This window comes from Gracilinanus agilis, chromosome 3 (genome assembly GCF_016433145.1).
Source record: "Gracilinanus agilis isolate LMUSP501 chromosome 3, AgileGrace, whole genome shotgun sequence".
NCBI lineage: Eukaryota > Metazoa > Chordata > Mammalia > Didelphimorphia > Didelphidae > Gracilinanus > Gracilinanus agilis.
In genome coordinates this window covers 637172595-637195870 of record NC_058132.1, presented here as the reverse complement: position 1 = coordinate 637195870, position 23276 = coordinate 637172595, and the positions used below count along the sequence as shown (strand labels likewise).

The 23276-nt window shown below is 38.9% G+C and overlaps 2 protein-coding genes across 2 annotated transcripts in view; both read left to right on the top strand.

Moving 5' to 3' along the window:
- The window catches only part of ANKUB1 (ankyrin repeat and ubiquitin domain containing 1), an 86183-nt gene extending 77827 nt beyond the window's left edge, over positions 1 to 8356 (top strand). The window contains exon 8 of the mRNA XM_044669471.1: positions 8126 to 8356. Coding sequence (XP_044525406.1) covers positions 8126 to 8356 — 231 coding nt within the window. The remainder of the gene's footprint in view (positions 1 to 8125) is intronic.
- On the top strand, positions 8327 to 21074 carry COMMD2 (COMM domain containing 2). Its single transcript, XM_044667620.1, has 5 exons — positions 8327 to 8425; positions 9080 to 9157; positions 10277 to 10359; positions 11605 to 11778; positions 20472 to 21074. Exons 1-5 carry the CDS (start codon positions 8359 to 8361, stop codon positions 20667 to 20669), a joined length of 600 nt encoding a protein of 199 aa, XP_044523555.1. The 5' UTR covers positions 8327 to 8358; the 3' UTR covers positions 20670 to 21074.
- The last annotated feature ends 2202 nt before the right edge of the window (positions 21075 to 23276 follow it).

Here is a 23276-nt window from a genome sequence, read left to right as displayed (position 1 = left end):
CTGGCTACTTTGTTCTTTGGGTGAACTTAATGGTAAAAGTGTTTCCTTTTTCTCTCTTGTGGAACACAGCTGTGCAGTCTGAGTTACATATGGCTCATTTCTTTTGCCAATATGTTTCCCTCCGTGACTGCCTTTATTCAGAATAGCATTTTGTCTACTATCTGATATAAAGTTTCTTTCAAACACAGTTTTGGCTTCTGGGCTGGCTGGCTTTAAGCTTTCTGTGCTCCTGACTAGTCCTTTGCCCCTGTGTGTCACATCTCCATCCTGTAATGGAGCATGTGCTGACTTAGTGTTCTCAGTCAATGTGTATACATTCCCAAAGATTTCTCTTTTCATTTGAGAAATGTCCCTGCACATTTCAACCTCTTCAGCAGCCTTTTGTCTGTTTATATTCTCAACTACTGAGCATCCATTCTCACTCACGTCTAACCATAGTAAGTCAATGTCTCCCTCTGTTCTTTATGGATCCTCATTTAGCTCCGTGCTCTCTCTTCTTAATAAATTAATTTTTTGGCTTCATATGTGCTTAGGCCTGGCTCCGAGTTTTAAATAGCTTTGCATCTCAAGTGAGGGAGTTTGGGAATTTCTCTTACATTCATGGTTACAGCATTTCCCATGGTCCTTGCTTTCATCATTTTGGTGTGATTTGTTTCCTCATTTGCTATTATAAATCGTTCTCTTCGTGTTATCTGTTTCCTTTAAGATTTGTGAAATCAATTTGGTTTTTAAACCTACAGTCCTTAATTAGATGACCAGGCTTCCAGCACCGAAAACACCTGGGGATCTTATTGAAAGTTTTTCTGGTATTTGAGTAGGACTCTGTTTATAATCTGATTGACTTCTGTCAACTTGTAAAGCCAGATTTTTAATTTCTTCTTGTTCTTTTTCCTTTTTCCTTTATTTCAATTGTCTTTTCAGATCAGATATCAGTTCTAGCCTTTTCTGAATCTGAATCTTTTTGAGCTCTTTGTTCCTTATTTTTTGAATCATGGATGTATGTTCCATGTTGCCTTAATTCTTCCAAAGAGAGAGTTTCCCACTGAGGACAGCTCTGCCTGAAATAAATCTGGATAGGGATGGTGGTTCCTTTTATAAATTGTCTTCTAATATGTGGTAGGGAATCTGCAGTCTGATCCCTATGGAACCCCCCAAAATTCTCAGCATCCTCAATTAATCTGTCAAGAAATAGGCTAGGATGTTCATCTTCAGCCTGCCTCAGTTCTTCATATTTGTTCCATGCATTGGGTCTCTTAACATGGATCTTGAGAGCCTCTAGGATATCTGCCCTACATTGGAGCAAGTACCACATGTTAGCATGTGAAGAGACCTCAAATTCTTGGTGTTCTAGTGGCTATGATGTAAGATTATCATCTGTCCTGGTTTCCTCCAGGAACCTTGCCTGTTCTGATGGCATGTAAAATTCATCCAAAGGAATTCCACGTCAGCAAAACTGGGATTGTACAAATCAAATGTTCTTTTTAATTCTTTGGCTGACTTATATGGGGATAAAAAGTATTTGGGGAACCTCTTCCTAAGCACTTTCAGATCTTGGGTGGTAAAGGCTTCTGGTTTAACATGAGTTTGGTCTACAATGGGGTATAAAGACACAGTACTTGGTCCCACTGCCTCTGTCTCAGTTTGTCATTAGACTGGGTAGGTTTTGATACAGCCAAAGAGTCTGGAGGGTTTGTAGCAGTTGGGTTGTGTGTTTTCTCTTATCACCTCTAACTGCATGATTGTGTGGGAGTCTAATGTCTGGTCCTCTCCTATTTTCCTGTTTATCTCAATTAGCTGTTTAATTTGCTCCTTCATTATTTGCAGTCACTCTTCATTGGTGTTCTTTCTTGTCCCACAGAATAGATCAAATGCCTTTTTGAGTGTCCATAGTTCCTGTATTGTAGTTATCATCATTGCTATCATCGTAGGCAGGTAGGATATGAACTCTGCCATAGTTAGAGCCAAGTATTTGTAAGAATCATATATAATTAAGATCTTTAAACAATATTCTGGTATAACTTGAAACCACAAATTATAAATGCCCTGTGTTGTCAACCAGGCTAGGAGAGTTAAACTGGTGATAATAAAAGTAATTCTTGCTACTTTCATTGTTCCTACCCCCTCAGGCTTTGGTTCCCTTTTGACCTCGCCAAAAACTGTTAAAGAAAAAGGGGAATATAGCCCCCCCCCCCCACCTCCCAGTGCTATCTGGGCTGACAGACTCTATAATCTGAGCCTGACAAGCTGGCTCAAGATCCTCAAGTGGTAGATGGATCTAGGCTAACTGAGAGATGAGGTTGCCTGGATGATCACCAAATGTGCTAGTAATCCCCAGGATTTATGAAGTTCAGCTTAGCCAAACCTACACCTCTTTAACAGTGCCCAAGCCAAAGTATTAAGTGAGGGGTTGTATGATGATCAACAATGCCTCAAGCTCCTTGGCTTGGGGTTGGGTTTAATGATAAAGGGTTGATTTGGGCTGGTATTGATTTATTAAACAGATAATGCTAATAATCTGACTGAGGTATGATAAATCCCTTTCCCTATAGCTGTAAATGTCACTAGTCAGGAAAGGAGCAAAAACCTTCAGCTGGATTAAACTTTAACAGGATTTATTGCTTATCTTAAGAGTTAGGTTAGGAACAAGGAATCAGGATAGAGGTTTGGGGATGCTATACTATGGCTAATTAAGTTAAGGTAATCTAAATTTTAAGTAATAGTTTGATGCCAGGCTGGATATTCTTCTCCCTCACACAATTCCTGGTTTCACCTGGCCATGGTGCAAACCAAAGGACAGGGAAGGATAATGATGTTCTTCTTAGCAGCTTGATGCTATTCTCTCTCAGCCCTATTAGTATCAGGAGAAATGAACTTCCTATGGCACTTAGGTATGGATACTGGATTTGCAGGTCTATGGCTTACCCTCCCGTACACCCACCTCCTCCCAGAATTCCCTTCTCTGATTCAGACCCTGGGTGGTGCAGTCCAAGGATATTTATAGAGGTGGTCCCAACTGTCTCTTGGCCCTGGCTTATACTACCTGGGTAAATTTTAAGTTCCTTAAATGACAATCCTGTCACTCAAAAGCTGTTTTCCATCTTGTCCCAGAAGTTCCTTATCACAGTATATAGTTGACAAGATAAATCCAGGAACATGAATTTAATTATAAAACATTTTTATACAAATAAAGTGAAATTTAAAGGATAGGAGAAATATCAATTGTTCATGGGTGGTCTTTGGTTCACTGGGTCTAGCCAATATAATAAAAATGACAGTTCTACTTAATCTACTTATTGTCATCACAACTAAGTTAATAAAATTTAACTTTTTAAGCTAGAAAAAATGACAAAATTCATTTGAAAGAAGAAAAGGACAAGAATATTAAAGTAATTAATGATAAAAAAAAAAAAGTAAAACAAAGAAGTTTACTGGTACCAGATCTAAAACTGTATCATAAGGTGGTAATTATTAAAACTATTTGGTACTGGCTATGAAATAGAATACATATACAATACACAGTAAATTATTATAGTAACCTTATGTTTGATAAATGTAAAGATTTAAGCTTTTTTATTTTATTGTATTTTTTCCTGATTGCATAAACAATTTTAAACATTTGTTTTCGGATACTTTGCAATCCAAATTCTCTCCCTCCCTCCATGCCCTCCTTCCTCCCAAGATGGCAAGCAACATAAGTTATATATGTGCTATCATGCAATACACATTTCCATATTCCTCATGTTATAAAAGATGACATATATCACAGATATATATATCAACATAGATATATATCAAGGAAAAACTTACGAAGGAAATAAAGTGAAAAATGAAATGCTTCAATCTGCATTCAGATTTCATCAGTTCCTTCTGTGGTAGTAGATAGCCTTTTTCATTATGAGTCTCTTGGATCCTTTCATAATATTTAAACTTTTGGGATAAGAATTCACTTTTTGATAAAAATGATTGGGAAAATTGGAAAGGAGTCTGGCAGAAACTTATATTGGCAAAGTATTAACAAGTCTATGAGGACATTCTGGGCCCACTGAGGCAGAAGCAGCCAGAAAAGACACATTTGCAGACTGCCCAGGACCCTGGCAAGGACCTTGTAGGTCTACAAATCACTGTCCAAGAACACCTAGCTTTCTTAATTGGCTCAGAACACCTGACCAACTAACTTATTATCACAAAACCCTGAGCTCTATTTCTGGGTCAAGTGGCCTTCATGTATACACCCAGCTATACCCAGGTGCCTTTGTACTTCTAAAGAAATCCTTCTGCCAGTGATAACAGACCAAAAAAAGCTTTTATGAAGTATATACTCCTCAATGCAGTTGGCACTCTCTAATTGGCACCAATAATGTATGTTTTGGTTTGTTATTTTCCTTTGATCATAGAGTGTAGAAACTGTATAAATATTAGACCTGTGTGCTTAATAAAATGGAATCTGTGATCCAATTAATAGCCCCCGCATCTCCCATACCTTTGACTCAATTGCAAGAAAGACTGCATGTCTCTAGCTATTGTGTTATTGGAAACTTTGGGGTCTCTGAACTAATTTTCCCATGAGCCCACTGGCTTCCTGTGGAAATATTGGGGCCCTTGAACTACATTTCCCATCAGCCCACTGGCTTCTTGTCTTATGTGATGACATAGACAGGAAGATAAAATTGAGGGGCTGGACTTGCACTCTCTTTGCTATCTATCCACCATGGTGGCGGCCTGGCAAGGGGCACAATCTTTTAAACTGACTTAGCTAGCATGGCACCTGGCTTCATTTTCTAATGGCTACTATAAATCTAAAAAACCCATAATATTTTTAAAGCTATCCTTTTGTATTCATTTTATTTCTTACACAATCTCTCTCCATTTTAAGTTCCAGCCTGCCACTCTCAACACTGCAGCCTTAAAGCACGGATCTCTCTTTGCTGGCCAGAGAAGAGACATTGAAATTTGACACCCAGGGTTAGCCCTTTGGTGAGCCCTTGTAGCTATGCAGCTGAACCCTGAACCCTGAAGCCACCTGAACCCACCCATGGGCATTCCTGAGGCCCATCACAAAGCACAGTAGACCAGTATTTTGTATTATTTAACAAAATAAAGTCAAAATGGACGTATGACCTAGACATAAGGAGAGATATCCTAAGTGTGGAAATTTGGTAGATCCTGGCCAATTCAGACCTTCCTGCCCTTCTATGAGATCGAGATTGAATAGGGCTCAAGAACCATTGCTCACTCCTCCATAGCCTTACCTTAGGACCTGAGCCTATACTACTTATTGCAGCTGCAACCCTAACTGGAATTCACCTAAGTCAGGAGTTTAGCATTTATTTGCCTTTCCCTTTAGAATTCCTGATTCTCTTTGTACAACATTTACTGGAAGACAACCTCCCCCCAAAAAAATCTCCTTTGTCTAGCTGCTGTCTAAAACCCAGGACATTATCTTTTTTTTTTTTTGTATTCTATTGTATTTTATTTCTTTTGTTAATTTTCCTAATTAAATCTTTTTTTAATTTAAAATTTAATTAATTTAGAATATTTTTCCATGGGTACATGATTCATGTTTTCCCTCCTCCCTCCCAGAGCCAATGAGCAACCTATTTCCATATTATCAATATTTGCAATAGTGATCATTGAAAGTCAGCATCCCCAATCATATCCCCATCGAACCATGTGATCAATCACATGTTTTTCTTCTGCATTTCTGCTCCCACAGTTCTTTCTCTGGATATGGATAACATTCTATCTCATAAATTCCTCTAGATTATCCTGGGTCATTACACTGTTGCTAGTAGAAAAGTCTATTACATTTGATGGTACAATAATGTATCAGTCTCTGTGTACAATGTTCTCCTGGTTCTGCTCCTTTCCCTCTGCTTCAATTCCTGGAGGTCTTTTCAGTTCACATGGAATTCCTCCAGTTCATTATTCCTTTTAGCACAATAATATTCCATCGCCAACATATACCACAATTTGTTCATCCATTCCCCAATCAATGGACACTCCCTCATTTTCCAATTTTTTGCCAGTACAAAGAGTGTGGCTATAAATATTTTTGTATGGACATTAATACACTGCGGGGGAACTGTGAATTGTGTAAATAGCTTTTGCAAATGGCCATCTTGTACTGTAAATAACTTTTGTCAGTAGCCATCTTGTGCCAACTATAGCAAATTTTAGAATGCCCAAAGCTGGCATGAGGCAGTGGAAGACTGTTAGAGTACCCCCATAAATAGGGGACCACCCCAAGGCAAAGTTGACTCAGTTGTGAGTTAGGTGGGTGGAAAAGGGTGGAAGGGGAAAAGCTCTCCAGCCAAACCAAGAAGCTTCACCACAGATTTGTGTTAGCTGTCTCATTTAGGGATTTGCTACTTTGGTCAAATTATTCAATACAGAAAGCTTAATTATATTGCATCTTCATGAACAACCATATTCATCAAAACCATCAAGAAAGTCATCTATAACCAGCCAAGTTTAGTTCAGCTACTAGCTACTAGGCCAAGATTGCCAAGCCAGTGTGACATGATTCTGTTGTAGGCTTTTCCCTAAGGAGATCTGCCTAGCTATTTATCAGTTAGTTTTTAGTTTAGTTTAATCCTTTTAACCTCTATCCTCACCCATCAATCCTTGATCCTCACTTCCTCAAAATATTCCTGTTACCTTCAAATTAAAATAGTTTCTGGTTGCTAAGAACTGATTCTAGTTTAGTCCATTGTCTCCAAGAAGAATTCTCACCGTCCAGTTCTGACAGCTGAACTTGATTGCTGGCTGAGGAGGGTTTTCTCAGGTTAATCATCAACTCTTGCCTGAGATTAACTCCAAATCAATTCAAGAATATCTTTATAATTTGCAGTCAGATCAATATTATTAATAAACCATCAAGAAGATATTAAGGGGGAAGCTGGGTAGCTCAGTGGATTGAGAGCCAGGCTTAGAGACAGGAGGTCCTAGGATCAAATCTGGCCTCAGACACTTCCCAACTGTGTGACCCTGGGCAAGTCACTTGACCCCCATTGCCTACCCTTACTACTCTTCTGCCTTATTGACTCCAAGATGGAAGGTAAGGGTTTTAATTAAAAAAGAAGATATTAAAATATATATCCTCAAAGAAACAGGAGTTAGGCCTGTTTTCAGTTGGAGCACCAGTCTTTTGACTCTCTCCAGGGGGAAGCGCTGTCCAGCTGCTGAACAGAGACCAGTTTCTTGAATATTATCCCTACAACTAATACAACCATTTTGGAGAGCCATCTAGAATCATGCCCAGAGTTATGAAACTGTGTATGTAAACCTTTGGATCCAGTAATACACTATTAGGTTTATTTCCTAAGGCGAGCAGGGAAAAAGGAAAAGAACATATATGTTCTAAAATAGTCATAGTGACTCTTTTTTGTAGTGCAAAAAAACTGGAAATTGAGAGAATGACCATCAACTGGGAAATAAACAAGTTCTCATCTATGCTTGTGATGAAACTGTTCTGTAAGAAATGATAAGCAGGGTGATTTTAGAAAAATGTGTCAAAACCTGCAAGAAATAAGGAAGCAGAAGCAAGAGAATGTCTTTATGTTAACAGTAAAATTGTTTAAAGAGTAACTGTTAAAGACTAAGCTATTCTGAGTAACGTGATTTTTCAAATCAACTACCAAGTACAACGGAAGGAAGATGCTATCCACCTGCAGAATAAGAACTGATCTATTGGAATCTTATTGTTCAGTTTCGTGTAATGCTGACCTTCTCTAGTGCGGGGTAAGGAAGGCATCAGCTTGGAACTCAAAACGTTAACAAAAAATAAATATTTCACAGTATGTGCAATGGAAAACACTCTGGACTTGGAAGTCAAAAGGTTAACTGGAGAGCTGCAAGGTATGAACCTATGAACAGAACGCAAGACCTCGAATTGGGAGGACCTTGCCTCAAATACAATCTGAGACACTTCCTAGCTGTGCGTCTAGGTGCAAGTCACTTAACCTCACTACTTAGGCCTCATTGCTCTTCTGCCTTGGAACACTGTTACTTTAAAAAATAAAAAAAAGTAAATTAACGCCCGTGGCAGTTAGAACTGGTGGCGTGTCATTTCCCCGCCTCGGTCCTAAGCCAGCTACGTCCCTAGCACACACCCAAATAAAATCAGGCCGCATACGGCAGAAGCAGGAAGCCAAGGTTCAGGAAAAGTGAGGCCTCCCAGCACTGGAGATCAGGGGCGGGGCTGAGGCCTCGAAGCAAGCGGAACCACCACTCCGAGAGGACGCGGCGCAGCCGGATCGGTCCGCGGTGGACTTGGCAGACGGAAGCGTTCCCAGACAAGCAGGCGCGCATCCGCTGCCAGCTTCCGCCACTGCTACAGCCGGGAATCAGCCCGTAAAGATGCTGCTGGAATTGTCCGAGGAGCACCGCGAGCACCTAGGCTTCCTGCCCAAGGTGGACCACGCGGGTCAGTGCGCCCTCCGGAGTGCGTGCGGGAGGAGGGAAGTGGGCGAGGGGGAGGGGGATTCCCACCCAGCTCCCACGCCCCACATCCCGGGCTCCGCCCTTTACGACTTCCCCGCTCCCGTAGCGAAACTCTAGCGCCCCCTTACAGTGACTGCGCTTGCACACCTCTTACCCATTCCCTCCCGGTTGCTCCCCCGAGCGTCTCTTCCTTCCCGGCTTCGCGCGCCCTCCCTCAAGCTCCCTCGCACCCTTCACCCAGCTTTCCCCGGTCACACGCCCACTTTCCTCTAGTTGTCGCGACCACGCCCAGCCTCTCGCGCCCCTCGCAGCGGGGTATCCCTCCCTAGGATCCAATGGATCTTCTTCCTCCTGGCTCTGTTCCGCTTGCGTGCTGCAGCCCTCACACGCCCCCTATTGTTCCCTTTTCGGACCTCTGGGCTCTCCCCGTGCCACGTCTTCTCCGCTCCCCTCTTCCGTTCTGGCGCTTGCGCGCTCCCAGCCCCGCTCCTGCTCCGCCCCCTCTGCCGCTCACCTTCGTGCTTGCGCAGTTCCTCCCAACCTGCGGCGCCACGCCCTCTTCTGTCACGCCCCCTTCGCGTTTCCACAAGCCGAGTTGGTGCTCTCGAAACCATTTCCACTTTTTTCTCCCTCGCAGTAGTCGCCGAGTTCTGCAGGATCGCGGTGGAGTTTCTGAGGAAGGGGGCCAACCCGAAAGTCTACGAAGGAGCCGCCAGTAAGGAACACTCCCGGAGTGAAGTCGTGGCCGTGCCTCCTCCGCCTCTGGATTTAGCACCGGGGAAAACTCGCTAGGCCCCCCTCACTTTACGTAGGGGGAAAATAAGGCTCAGGGGCGGGAGAGCCAAAGTGACTCTTAATGCCGAACTCTCCCGGGGCATCCACAGCGCCCCAAACTTAAGTTCCCCCAAGACACCGACATCCAGTCTAGTCTCAGGGCAGCAGCCCCTCACTCGCACTTATTAGGCGCCTGCTGTATGCAAATCACCACCAGCCCACTCCAGCCTTGCAGCCTGAAAAGAAGCAAGCCTTGAACCCTTCCCCTGCACTGTCAGGCTTGGGGGGCGGGGACGCTGTTTGGCTACATCCGAGCAGTTCCGTCTGTTACCTGGCAGGGGAAGGGACTGAGAAGGGAAGGCAGGGAGAGGACTCGAGTGACCAGAAGGCTGGTATTGCCCTAGGTGACAGAACATTCGGGGAGGGGTTAAGCTCTTGAATTATTTAGACATGTTGAGAGAGGAACGTACATGAAAGACCAGAACTTTGAAGAGAGGAGAGAACCTCATTTGTAGATAAAGATGATAATTAAAACCCGAGGTAGCAGATGAAATCACCAAATGAGAGTGTTGAGACAAAAGAAAAGGCCTAAGACAAGCCCTTGGTAGTTCACTCTCAGCTAAGTGGGCATGGTGATCCAGCAAAGGACACTGAGAAGAAGCGGTCAGATAATTAAGAGGAGAACCAAGAGAGAACACTACAAAAAAACAAGGATTAGGAGAGGATGGTGGATAAACGGAATGGAAAACTGCTGAAAGTTCAAGAAGCATCAAGATTTAGCAATTGAGAGATCTTTGGTGACTTCAAGGGAGCAATTGTATTTGAGTGATAACTAGATTAGAAGAGATTAAAGAGTGAGAAAAGAGAAGATGGAGGCACCTAGGTTTAGACAGCTGTAAAAACCTAATTCATCATTTTCATCATAATTAAGGTGATTGTAAAATACAGGGCCTTGGATAAGTATGACTTAAAATGAGAAGGCAGAATGAAATTTTTAAAAGAAAAAGTTTTGTAGGAAAATAACTTACTATATTGTGGTTGCCTTTTTTTCTGTCCTTAGGAGTACTCAATGTTAGTAGTAGCACAGTCCAACACGGAGTTGAGGGATTGACATACCTACTCACTGAGAGCTCAAAACTCATGGTAAGGCCTATTGAGAACTATTCATATTTTGTATTGCAGAAGTGTTAAGCTTCCTATCTTACATAAAAATTTTCCTTCAAATATCTGCAAATTGGAAGGGTTGATTTATATTTGGTAAGTAACTGACTATGCAAAGAAATGTCTGAATCCTAACGGAGAAAGTTGTTGTCCCAGAATACCTTCTCAACTCTACTGTGGAATGATGCAGTTCTTTCCTGCTCTTTGAGTGCTTTGGGGGAATGTGTTGGATCTCTGAGTCCAAATTTAATGATGGAGCTGTAAGAATGATGTATTCTAAGAAAAAAGTTTGACCTGTTTTCATAAATTTAAAATTATCCTAATGGTGAATTTTACTGAAACAAAATCACAACAACATATATTCAAGTGGAGGTAGCTAGTGAATTGATTTAAATTTCTTTCTAAATTAATAATATATAAAATAGGGGCAGCTGGGTAGCTCAGTGGATTGAGAGCCAGGCCTAGAGACAGGAGGTCCTAGGTTCAAATCCGGCCTCAGACACTTCCCAGCTGTGTGACCCTGGGCAAGTCACTTGACCCTGTAAAAAGTGAAACTTGGGAAATGTATAAAACTACATTTCCCGTGATCCAACATGGTCCAACTGATTTCCGTTTCCGACGTCTTGACGCAGGGGAGAGCTTAAATCTCGTGGGTTAGGAGGGAGTGGTCTTTTTTGCCAGTAAGCTCTCTCTTCTTTGGCGAGTAGGGCTTGGCTAGGAGGCAGTATGGAGGCGGCAGTTTTGAATGCTTACAAGCGCGTGGTCTAATGATTTTATCTATCAACATGGCTTTAATTAAAATACTAATTTATATATTTATACTAGCATCTATCATTTTTAATATTAATAACCCCCATTGCCTACCCTTACCAATCTTCCACCTATAAGTCAATATACAGAAGTTAAGGGTTTAAAATTAAAAAAATAATAATAATATATAAAATAGTAGAACTTTTCATTGTGGAACATGTCATGAGTATCTATAGAATTTTTTCCTCTTCATTCCAGAAATTCAAGATGTACTTCCATCATTCACTTTTTATAGGGATGGTCATGAATTTTGATTATTATTGAGTTTTCTAGTTGGTCATAGAATATTAGACAAAAAGAAGCAGAAGAGGTTTATTTCTTTGAGAAGTACATATAGTACTTTCAAATATATAGTATTGTCAAATGTAACATATATATGCTGATTGTTATTGCATAATACTTCCTATTTTCTTTCAGATTTCTGAACTGGATTTCCAAGATTCTGTACTTGTTTTGGGATTCAATGAAGACTTGAATAAGTTATTGCTTCAGCTTTATCTTGACAACAGAAAGGAAATCAGAACAATCCTGAGTGAATTGGCACCAGTGCTCCCCAGTTACCACAACCTTGAGTGGAGATTGGATGTCCAGGTAGGATCATTTATGATGTGTTAGAGAATTTATTTTTTAGGTTTATCTTCTTTTGTTTCATTCTTTAAATAGCTTCCCATATTTATTTTATTTTATTTATTTTTTTTAAACCCTTACCTTCCATCTTGGAGTCAATCCTGAGTATTGGCTCCAAGGCAGAAGAGTGGTAAGGGTAGGCAATGGAGGTCAAATGACTTGCCCAGGGTCACACAGTTGGGAAGTGTCTGAGGCCAGATTTGAACCTAGGACCTCCCATCTCTAGGCCTGGCTCTTAATCCACTGAGCTACCCAGCTGCTCCCCCCCCCCCCATTTATTTTAAAGTAATAATGTTTCTTCTTTTGAGGCTAATTTATAAATAAGTAATTGGTAAATAGAGACTTCAGTTGTATATAACCATCTTTGTTGTATTCAAATCAGGAAAACAAAAAGTAATTGAAAAGCTTTATCAGGTGGGCTGTTTTTTTTTGTTTTTTTTAACCCTCACCTTCCATCCTGGAATCAGTACCTTGTGTATTTGTTCTAAGGCAGAAGAGTGTTAGAGGGTATGTAATGGGGGTTAAGTGACTTGCCCAGGGTCACACAGCTAGGAAGTTTCTGAGGGCAGATGGGAACCCAGGATCTCCTGTTTCTAGCCTGGCTCTCAATCCATTAAGCCATCTGGCAGCCCTCTCAGCTTTTTAAAAAATACATAATTTATGGTAGTCTAAAAATGATTTTGAAGACAATTGGAAGTAGTCCTTTATTAGAAAGTAAAATTTCAATCAATAAATTGATGTTTATTTGATAGTACCAATCCAAAATTAGAGCACATAATTGTTACTTGTGAGATATGGAAACAGAAGTGAAGGTAAAAGGAGTACTCCTCTGTAGTACCATATATTTTTATGCATTTAAGAACATTATTCTGAGCTGGGCATAGTGAATTATGCCTGTAATCCCAGCTACTGGAGAAGCTGAGGCTGGCAGATCTCTTGAGCTCAGAAGTTCTGAATGTACTTTATAGATTGGAAAGGCAAGTAGGTGTCTCAGTGGATAGAGCTCTGGGTCTGGAGTCAGGAAGATCTGAGTTCAAATCCAGCCTCAAACACAACTAGCTATGTGACCAATTCACTTAATTTCTGTCTGCTTTAATCCATTGAAGAAGAAAATGGCAAACTACTTGAGTATTTTTGCCAAGAAAACTCAGGGACAGTATTGGTATGCTGATCCACATGGGTTAAAAAGAATCAGACATAGTTGAGCAACAGAACAATACAGATTGGAAGCTTCTGGGAAGAGAAAGACCACTAGTTGTTTTAAGATAGAAGGGCAAATGAGCCTCAGTTAGAAACTGAAAGCAGGTCAAAGTTCCCTTGACTATCTGTAGTGAGATCAAACCCATTACTAGTCCCTATATTTCCAATCTGGATAAGATGAAGAGATCCAGGCTTAAAACAAAAACAAAACCATTATTCTGAAAAACAGGTCCATAAATTTCACCAGATTGCCAAAGAGACACATAACAGTGACATAAAACAGATGTAGACAATAGAGGAAGCCCTGTAGTATGAGAATGACATGAAGAAGGCCATGGTTGGAGATGGCTTATTTGGCAGGAGGGCAAAGAGGGAAGCAAAGTGGAGGGAGACTAGAAACCCAGGGCTGCATCTGGAATGTAAATGAGACCTCTGCAAGCCCCTTTCACCTTTCAAAATTGGCTTTCAGGTTAAAGGCATTGGGAAGAAATAATCAGTAGAGCTTGATTAAACTCCAGAGGTAGAGGAGAGAGAACATAGTCTGATTTTACCAGAGTAGTGGGAAGAGGGAATATGCCTGAATCCAAGGACCTTCAGATACAGTCAGGCAAGGAAAAGGCAACATCTTCCTGATCTGAAGGCAGCAGGTGGTGGGGGTCCTGGAATGGTGCCAGCTTCAGCTGCCATGTGGAGTGGACAGTGTTAGATATAGGATTCAAGGTTCAAATGAAAGAAAGATTCTTTATAAAACCTGAAAGGTCTGAAAGGAAAAGCTTTTTCCATATTCATCCTGTTAATGCATTTTTTTGGTAGCTTTGACACCTTAAGTTATCTAATTCTATAGGTAAATGTCATGAAAGAGTGGAAAGAATATAATTTTGGAGTCAAAAGGACTGGGCTTTAGTTTTCACTCTTTTTCACAGTCTGACCCTGGAAATGCCCCCCTACTTCTTAGAACCTCTTTTCAAATGTCAAATGAGAGACTTGGACCATATCTTCACTAAAGATCCTTTTATCTCAAATAATCTGACCTCTAAATTTCAGCTTTAATTTTAAACCTTTATTTTTCATTTAAATGGAATTGTAGAAACATGGACTAGTTAAGCAAATTTATAACTTAATAAGTAAGTCATATCTCTCTTCAACAAAATGATCTTTTTTTATCTATTTCTCTCCGTTGCATAGAATAAGAGTAGTTTCTTTTTGGTATTTTTTTAAAAAGTATTTCTAAATGAACATGCCTTTAGCAGCCAGCATAATAACAAATCCAATCAATCAGCAAGTATTTATGGAACTCTTGCTATATGCCACTCCTGCAGGCCACAGATTGACTTAGAAACCCACAAATTAACATTATTGTTGTTGTATTTTAATTTATTTTTTAAAATGTGTCTTTATTAATTTTAATCTTGTTCAAGCAGTATTGGGGACTTTAATAAGCAGTGGGTTTGACCTGTTTGGTGAAGTGAACAGAGAACGAGCCTCAGACACATACTGCCTGGGTGACCCTGAACAAATCACTCAGTGTTCCTAGGAACTCTCAAAGGTTTAAATTGTAGAGAAAATGCTGGCCTGCAATGAGAAAGAAGTTTCCTCACCAGGCAGTTCCCTATTTTGGTGAAATTGAGGGTCTAATTTCTATACCTGTACTATAGGCCAGGCACAGTTTCAGGTGTCAAGGTTACAGATACAAAAATGAAACAAATGGAAGAGCTTGGGAAATGAAGACTGGAATATAGCTGATTAAATAAGACTTAAGTTTGAATTGTGTATGATGAGGATTATTGCAGTTTAAAATTGAAAGTCTATTGTAATGGTTTTTACTTTTTTAAATGTTAAAATGCTTCAAAAAGAAAATTGAGTTTTTATCCAATTTACTTAGTTACAGCCCTTTCTGAGGGATTTGAACTGAAATTACAGAAGTAAAAGGAAATGTGTCAGATGAGGAGAGATTAGTGGCAAGATACTGTGAGCCTTTCATTTCTAAATAACCGACTTGGCCCCACTGAAGATGGTCATGAGTAAACTTTTACTATTTAATTAATGTGCTGTTGCTTATATGGAGCAAGGTAATGGTCAGCCTAGTTTCTAGTGGAAAGATGCCCAGAATAAATCAAGAGTACAATTTATGCCCTTGTTAATAACAGTAAATTGAATGTTTCATACTGAGCTTCCCTTTACTTCAAGGGTGGTCAGCATTAGACAGCATAAGAATATATTACTCTTGTTTAAATTAACACCGTCCTGTGTCTGTGGTTAAACAGAGAAATTAGTATTCAAGAGTTCTTAATGTGTGCTACCTTTCATAAACTAACCTAAAAAGAGTTAGCGGCAAATAAGATTATCTTCTATTTTATAGACCAAATCAGATTAGCTCCCCTTTCCATCGGGATGTGTAGCTCTCTAAATGTAAATACATTTATAAAGTGGACACTGATGTGTCTAATTTTACTTTTAAATTGTTCAAATTATGAGAAAGTCTTATAGGGAGGAGGAAAATATTTTTTCCTCTTTGAAAAACAAGGTCAAATATAGTACTTTGTGCTATTACAATTATATTTGCTAATTTTCTATATACCATAGTGTGAGCATGACTGACCATTTTTCTCAGAATAAATTAATAAACTAAAGATATGTTAATATGTTTTATTTGACTCTGAAAGTTTACTAGAGGAAATAATGAGAGAGTATGATATAGAAGGGGTATTAAATTTGTAGTACTTGGGTCTTGGATCTTGTTTACTCTCCATATGAACTTTGAAAGTCGTTTTACTCCTGAGACCTCGTTTTTTTGCTTAAGGAGGTATACTCAGATGATCTCTGAGTTTTCTACTAACCTTAAGTCTTCTTATGGTTGTTAAGAACAGGGTGGGCACCTCTATACACTCAAACAAAATTCCAAAATTCCAACCAATTCAAATCACAGCGGCGGTTGTGTGCTGGCCCCTAGGTTATTCTTTTTTTCTCAAGGGGTTCAGCATCTGGCTCTCCACCTTCTTCTCATCTCCTGCCTTTATACTAGATTTCTCATTCATTGATGTCTCCCTAAACTCCAAATTCTCTAGGCTTCTTAAATCTCATCACCTGTGTCATTCCATCTCAGCCATACTTAGGAATGATCACATACTAGATCTCACCATTACCCATAATTATACCACTTCCTCAGTTAAAGACTCTTATATTCCTCTATTTGATCTTTTGTTAGGCCTTATCCCTCCTAAACCTGCTCTTCATTGTCACTGAGATGTCCAGTTCCCCAACCCGCAAGCATTTTTTCCTGACATTCCCTGTACTCCAATTTCACTTCTTTCTCTTTCTAATCTGTACCCTCTAGTGAGTTATTTCAATTCTGTACTGAGCTCTGCTCAGGAAATTCTGGCTCCTCTGTCCTGTTGCTGCTTAGTCTCTTGCCAGGCTTCAGCCCTGGGTTACTCCTACTGCCATGTGCCTCCTGCTCCTATCAACAAGCTGCTGAATAGAGCCTGAGTAAACCTGACAGCCATGCCTCCTGGGAACATTATAAATTCACAAAACAGCCATGGCAGTCCTTTTAGTCTTTCCTAATTGGTTCCCTGTTTCACTCTCCAAAGGAACTATTGGAAATTTTCTTCTTTCCTTATGCCCCCATATATCCTCTTCTCTTCTTTCTCAGATGATGACTTCTACAGAAGAAACTGAGACTGTTTGTGTAAGCTACTCCTATTCCCTTTATCTCAAATCCCTAACTCTGTCCTCCTCCATTCTTTCCTTTGGTCTCTGATAAGTGGCTGTTCCTGCCAAGGACAGCTCTTCCACATAGGTATTTGATCCCATTCCCTTGCTTCTTCTCCAGCAGATTGCATCCTCAGTTGTCCTTATTCTTTCAAATCTTCATCCTTTCTCCTTTTTTTGGTTCCTTCCTGTCAGCCTTCAAACATGTTCAAGTCTGACCCATCTTTAAAAATACTCACAAAACCGTATCACCATACCTCAAGCTGTTATCCTCTATCTCTCCTGTTTCTCAGTCATACTTCTTGAAAAAGCTGTCTATGCCTGATTCTTCCTCTTCTTCTCTTCTCTCTTTTCAACCCTTTATAGTCTAGCGTCCAGTCTTCTCACTCACCTGAAACTCCTCTCCAAAGTTACTAATGATCTTAGAGTTGACAAATCTTGACAGCATCCTTCTCAGTCAGTCTGCTGCATTTAGCATTGCTGACCACTCTTCCTAGATCTCTAGGTTTTCATAATACTGTAGTGCTCTCTCCTGGTTAGCTTCCTTCATGTTTCTTTGGGAAACATTCAGTGTTTCCCAAGGTTCTATTTATAGTCCTTTTATCTTTCTACATTCCTTCAGTAATCTCAGTTACATTATTTTAACTCTCACCTTCATGCAGACAGCTTATATTTATGTATTAATGTATTTTATTTATGTTTATGTATTTATTTAATATTTATGTATTACACTATTTATGTAGCACCAGAATCTCCCCTGAGCTTCAATTCCCCATTACCAGTTGTCTCTTGGTTATGCCTTCTAAGCTCAACATGTCCAACACTGAACTCATTCCCTTCCTTCCCACCTCCCAATCCTACCCTACTTAAGGATTTTCTTATTTCTATCAAAGATAATCATCATTCTTCCAGCCTCCCAGGTTCATCTCCTCAGCATTACCCTTTAGTCTTCATTCTTCCTCACCCAGCATTTGGTATAAGTTGACAAATCTTGTTTCTACCTCTCACATGCCTCTCCCATCTGCCTCCTTCCCACCATTCACATAGCTGTCATTATAATTCAAGGCCTCCTGGCTTCCAGCCTATGTTATTGATCAAATTTTATTATTTAGCTCAAAGAAAGAATTATGTTGGGATACATGTATAATTGGAGATGTGACAAAGTGAATGGAAGTGGATGAAGTCAAGTTAAATTGCTTGATTTCATGGAACCATATAAATAAACACATTAAATCTCTGACTTTTTAATTATGATAAAAACTTAGGAAAACTATTTTATAAAACGTTGTGCACTCTCAGTTGGTAATATTTTAATTGAACACCTTTTTAGCATTTGCCATGGTTAGTCAGATAATTAAGGTGTTATTTTTAAACATGGTCAGTATGGGAATGTGATCTTGTTTGACTGCATTAGAGTTTTGTGTACTCAATACCTACCTACCCCCAGCAGGAAGGAAAGTCTAGGGGAGAGAAAAAATGTTTGATTTTTGAAAAGATACTTAATTTTAAAAATTATTTTTAAAATTGTTAAGCCTGTCTGAAGAATTCAACCCAGTATCCTGTAGCTAGATATTTCTTAAATCTTTAGTATCTACTGAACAAAATTCAAACTTTTTAATTACAACTTGACTTTTAGCCAAGCTAAACTTCTTGCCAACTTTGGAGTACCCAAAATAGTGCTCTCAAATCATCTTTATTAAAGTCATACTACATTATAATTATTACATTTATCATATACTTCTTATACATAGGAGCTATGTCAGGTGCTAGGGATATAAGAAAATGGAATAGTATATCGTATCTGGCCTCCAAGGATTAGCAATCTATTGGAAGAGATGAAAAACATAAAAATATGATAATATAAAGCATGGTGTATTCTGAATGAATTAGAAACTTTCACCAGCTAAAAGAAGTTTAGATTTATAAGTTTCCTGGCTTAATTCCACCTGAGGCTCAGAGAGCTTGTACTAAGCTCAAGGTTGTAAACTCAGACTGTTTTCAACTAACATAACATTTTTACTAAGTGTACACTATAGATTAGGACCAGGAAACTCAAAGAGGGTGATGCAAAGTTATCTTAAAAATTATTACATGACATGAATCATGTAACCATGAAACATTTTTCCAAAAAATAAAATTTTTAAATTAAAAAAATTATTATATGATATATATAAAACCCAGTGGAATTACATGTCAGCTACAGAGGGGGTGTTTGGAGGGGAGGGAAAGAATATTAATCATGTAACCGTGGACAAATATTCTAAATTAATCAAACAAAACTTTTCAATTCAAAAAAAATTTTACAGGGAAAGATGAAAGGAAAAGTAGTAGTTAATCATGTGTCTTTAGGGAAGAGATAGAGAAATTAGAAAGCAAATAAGGAGCTGTAAATAGTTAAGTAATAGTCATAATGAAGACCCTGAGTCATCAAGAAAAGTAACATAGTTAAGAATAAAAGCAAATGATGTCAGCTCCAGGAATGGTGGAAGGAAGTAATATGGATCATGACTTTGGAAAACTTATGTGGAAATTGGTTATTTAAAAAAAAAGGAATAAAAGCAAATGGATAATGCATTTCTTTGGGGGGGGGGAACTTGTTAAAATGTGATGCTTTTGAAAAAGGAGACTTCAGTTATAGGGAAATTGTCCTTATGTCAAAAATCAGCTTTGCATGAGCAAAATGAGGAATATATTGCTAGATAGCTATTCATCTAAAAAGATCTCTCAGGTTTAATGGATTTTCAACTTGTTATGAGTCAAGTGGCAGCCAAGAACGCTAATGTGATTTTAGCTTGCTTTAAGAGAGGCAGAATGAACAGAGGTGAGGAAACAATAAAATCTCTTTGCTCCTCACTGGTAGGACTACATTTGGAGGATTCCATTTCAGGAGACATTGATAAGTTGGAGAAAGTACCCTTAGAAGGACAGCCAAGATGAGGAAAGGCATTGGTATTCATGCCACGTGATAATTGTTTGAAGAAATGAGGGATCTTTGTTCTGGAGAAGATTCATGGAGGATTTGATACTTGTTTTCAAGTATTAATTGAAGGTTTAAAAGGGGCACATATAGGCAGTTAGCACTATCCATGAATAAGATGATTTCTCAGCTCAGGCACAGTGCAGTTCTTTCCTAGAGATCCTGTTGTAGAGCAGATACATCAGACACTGACTGGCAAGTGGCTGGGGAGGATCCTTCTGTATGATTTAGTGACCCTATTTCTATTTGAGTTTGACATCACTGGTGTAGAGATGTTTTTTCAGGTAACATTTAAACTCAGATGACCTCTAATCTAAGGTCTCTTCTAATTCTGAAATAATCTCTCTGTCTCTAAAGACCTTAAAGGCTATAAATTTACCTGTTTTTAAGCTAATTTTCTCTTGTTATTTGTTTTGTACAAAAATGGAATAAAAGAGTGGTTTGATATGTCCCTCACTTAAAATACAAAACAACTTTTCATAAATTTGACAATGCTATTGTCCCTTACTCTTCTTTTCCCTCAACTAGACCTCTCCCCTTTTTCCTCCAATTCATTTAACTTTCCCATTAGACTGATTCTTCCTTTATCTTTGGTTTGTATTATTTTAGAGGTACTTTCTGGTCTAAGAGTTGTTGGTGGAATTGATTAATGTATTTCAAAAGGTTGATTTTAAGGACTTGAGTTCTAAATGTTTCTTGTGTGTATTTTGCATTTAAAAAAATACATATGTATGTTTTAACTCTTCTTCCCTTCCATTTAAACATCTAGCTTGCTAGCAGATGTCTAAGACAACAAATTAAACCAGCAATGACCATAAAGCTGCACCTAAGTCGGGATGGAGAGCATAGCAGCCAGGTTTTGCAGACTGATCCAGCTACCTTACTTCACTTGATTCAGCAACTGGAACAAGCATTAGGAGAAATGAAAACAAACCACTGTAGGAGAATTGTCCGAAATATTAAGTAGCATTAGGTTTGCCTTGTAAATATGTTCAAGTGATTTATAGAACAATGTTCAAGAACAAGCATTGGCTGGAATTCTTTTTTATTATAATTAAGACACTTAAACATCTGAATCAGATAGACTTCTTCTGCCACAACACTGATGCATTAATTAGAAGCTAATGTTCAGTTACTTTCATGGAGCTTCCTATGCCCAGCTTTTTAATGCTGCAAAATGAATTTTGTTTTAGATAAATACATGCATATATATAATGACAGGTCAACTGGAAATGAATCTATATTCATGGTTTCTGTACATATTAGTGTATTCTAGAATATTTTGATTATTGAACTTATGATTGTTTTTCATTTTTTCCTTTTGCCTTGATATCTAAAAATTATATCTGAATTATATCTAAAAATAAAAATGTAAAATGTGATACCTTAATTATTCATAATTGATTTAAACTTTTAAAGAAACTCATAATACTGACTTTAGATTGAATGAGTAAAGTTTTGGGAATCTTATACATAGATGAAAGTTCCTATGTTGTCCCCAAATAACGGTGATCCTAACCACCCTTGTAAAATGGAAATAGCATGGCTATAACATTATTATGGCCCTGAATTCATTGTGCATCATTTGTTATATTTCAAATGCCTGCAAGTACTGAGAAGTACCCTAAAAAAAATGAATGAAGCTGAATTACTGTGGAAAGATGACTCCATTTGAGGCTATAAAAGCCTGATTAGGCTCAAGTCCTGATTCTAGCATGTAGTAGATGTATAAGTAAGTAGAAGTGACTTTGGGCAAATCATGTCTCTCTGAACCTTTGTCTTCTCTGTCTCGTGAGGTTTCTGCTTTTGTTATATTTGGTAGTTTACAAACAACTGCCCTCCAAACACAATTTTGCTAGGTAGGTGACAACGAGCAGTCATATCTCATTGTCTCAAATTGGTGCCCAAGGTAACACAAGCATCAGAATTGGACTCATAGGGGCAGCTAGGTAGGAAAAAAAGCCCACTTCTAGCCATGCGATCCTGAGCAAGTAACTTAACCCCAGCTGCCTAACCCTTAATGGTTCTTCTGCCTTGGAATTAATATTTAATATTGATTCTAAGACAGAAGGTAAAAAAAATAAAAGAATTGAACTCCTGACTCTTATAATCACCTCCTTTTTAGTAGTGTCCTAGACCAGTGATGGGCAAACTTTTTATAGAGGGGACCAAAGGAAATGCTCATCTGTCAGCCTATTTCTAAGGCAATTCTTTCGAAGTTTCATTGTATTGTATTCGTCAGATTAGGAATAATGTCTGCAGCCAGATAGAACATTTCAAGGGGACGCATCTGGCCCATCACTGTCCTACATTGTATTGCTGCCTTCTGTCTTTAGAAATGAGTTGTGACAAAATAGTGAGGTGATGGCATGCCTCCTTCTTACAAGGAGAGGTTTTATTGCATTGCTGATGAGAGGCCACCACTAAGTGCTCAATATGATGAGCAGGGGCAGAACAGAAAGAATAACCTGGGCTCCATGGCTGGCTGCTCTTTCTAGGGGTGATCCTCAAACTTACTTGAGAAGTGCTTTTTAAATCAAATGCAATTTCACTTAGCTCTAACATTTTAAGGTGACATTTCTCATCCATTTATACAAAATACATATAATAATATGCATAAAAGCCCTAGGTTCCCACTTACTCACTTCTTCCCCTTTATACTAGCTAGAACTGGCACGTTTTCCATTTCATAGGAACCTCTGGAGCCCATTCCACTGTTTATAGGTACAATTTTACCAAAACCATCTGTTATCTATCCTGTTTTTAAGTCTCCAAAGGAGAGTCTAAAATGCCTCTTATAATATTTCACAATCTTTCATTTCTTATTTTAAAAAGATTTTCCTGCTGTCTTAACTGATAGCTAGGCTATAATAAAGTTTCCTGTTTTTCATATTGGATATCCCTGTTTATAATAAAATCTCTGCTCAGATTTCTTAGGGCTGAATTATCTCAAATTTCTTTAATCCTTATTCCTTTGTATATAATATAGCAATGCATTTCTCTCAAGCATTTCTTCCTTCAAGAAACCTCATTTGAATTCCTGCCATTTCTGAAGCATTGAGTGGGATTGAGTCTTCCCCACTTTGAACTTGAGAACTTTTAGGCTATGTTGATTCTACTTCTCTTTAAATTTCTTAACTTTTTGTAATATTTCAGTCATTTTCTTTTAAAAAGGGAATGTTTGGGGGCAGCTAGATGGCTTAGTGGATAAAGAGCCAGGCCAGGAGATAAGGGAGGTCTTGAATTCAAATTTGGCCTTAGACTTCCTAGTTGGATGATCCTGAGCAAGACACAATCCCAGTTGTCTAGCCCTTAGTGCTCTTCTTCCTTGGAGCTGATACTTGTATTGATTCTACAGTCAAGAGGTAAGGATTTAAAAGAAGGGGGGAAAGGAGTGTTTGCTTTAGCAACACATATAATTCACTTATTTATTTATTTTTTGAAAATTTTTGTTTTAAACCCTTGACTTCTGTGTATCAGCTCCTAGTTAGAAGAGTGGTAAGGGTGGGCAATGGGGGTCAAGTGACTTGCCTAGGGTCACATAGCTTGGAAGTGTCTGAGGCCGGATTTGAAC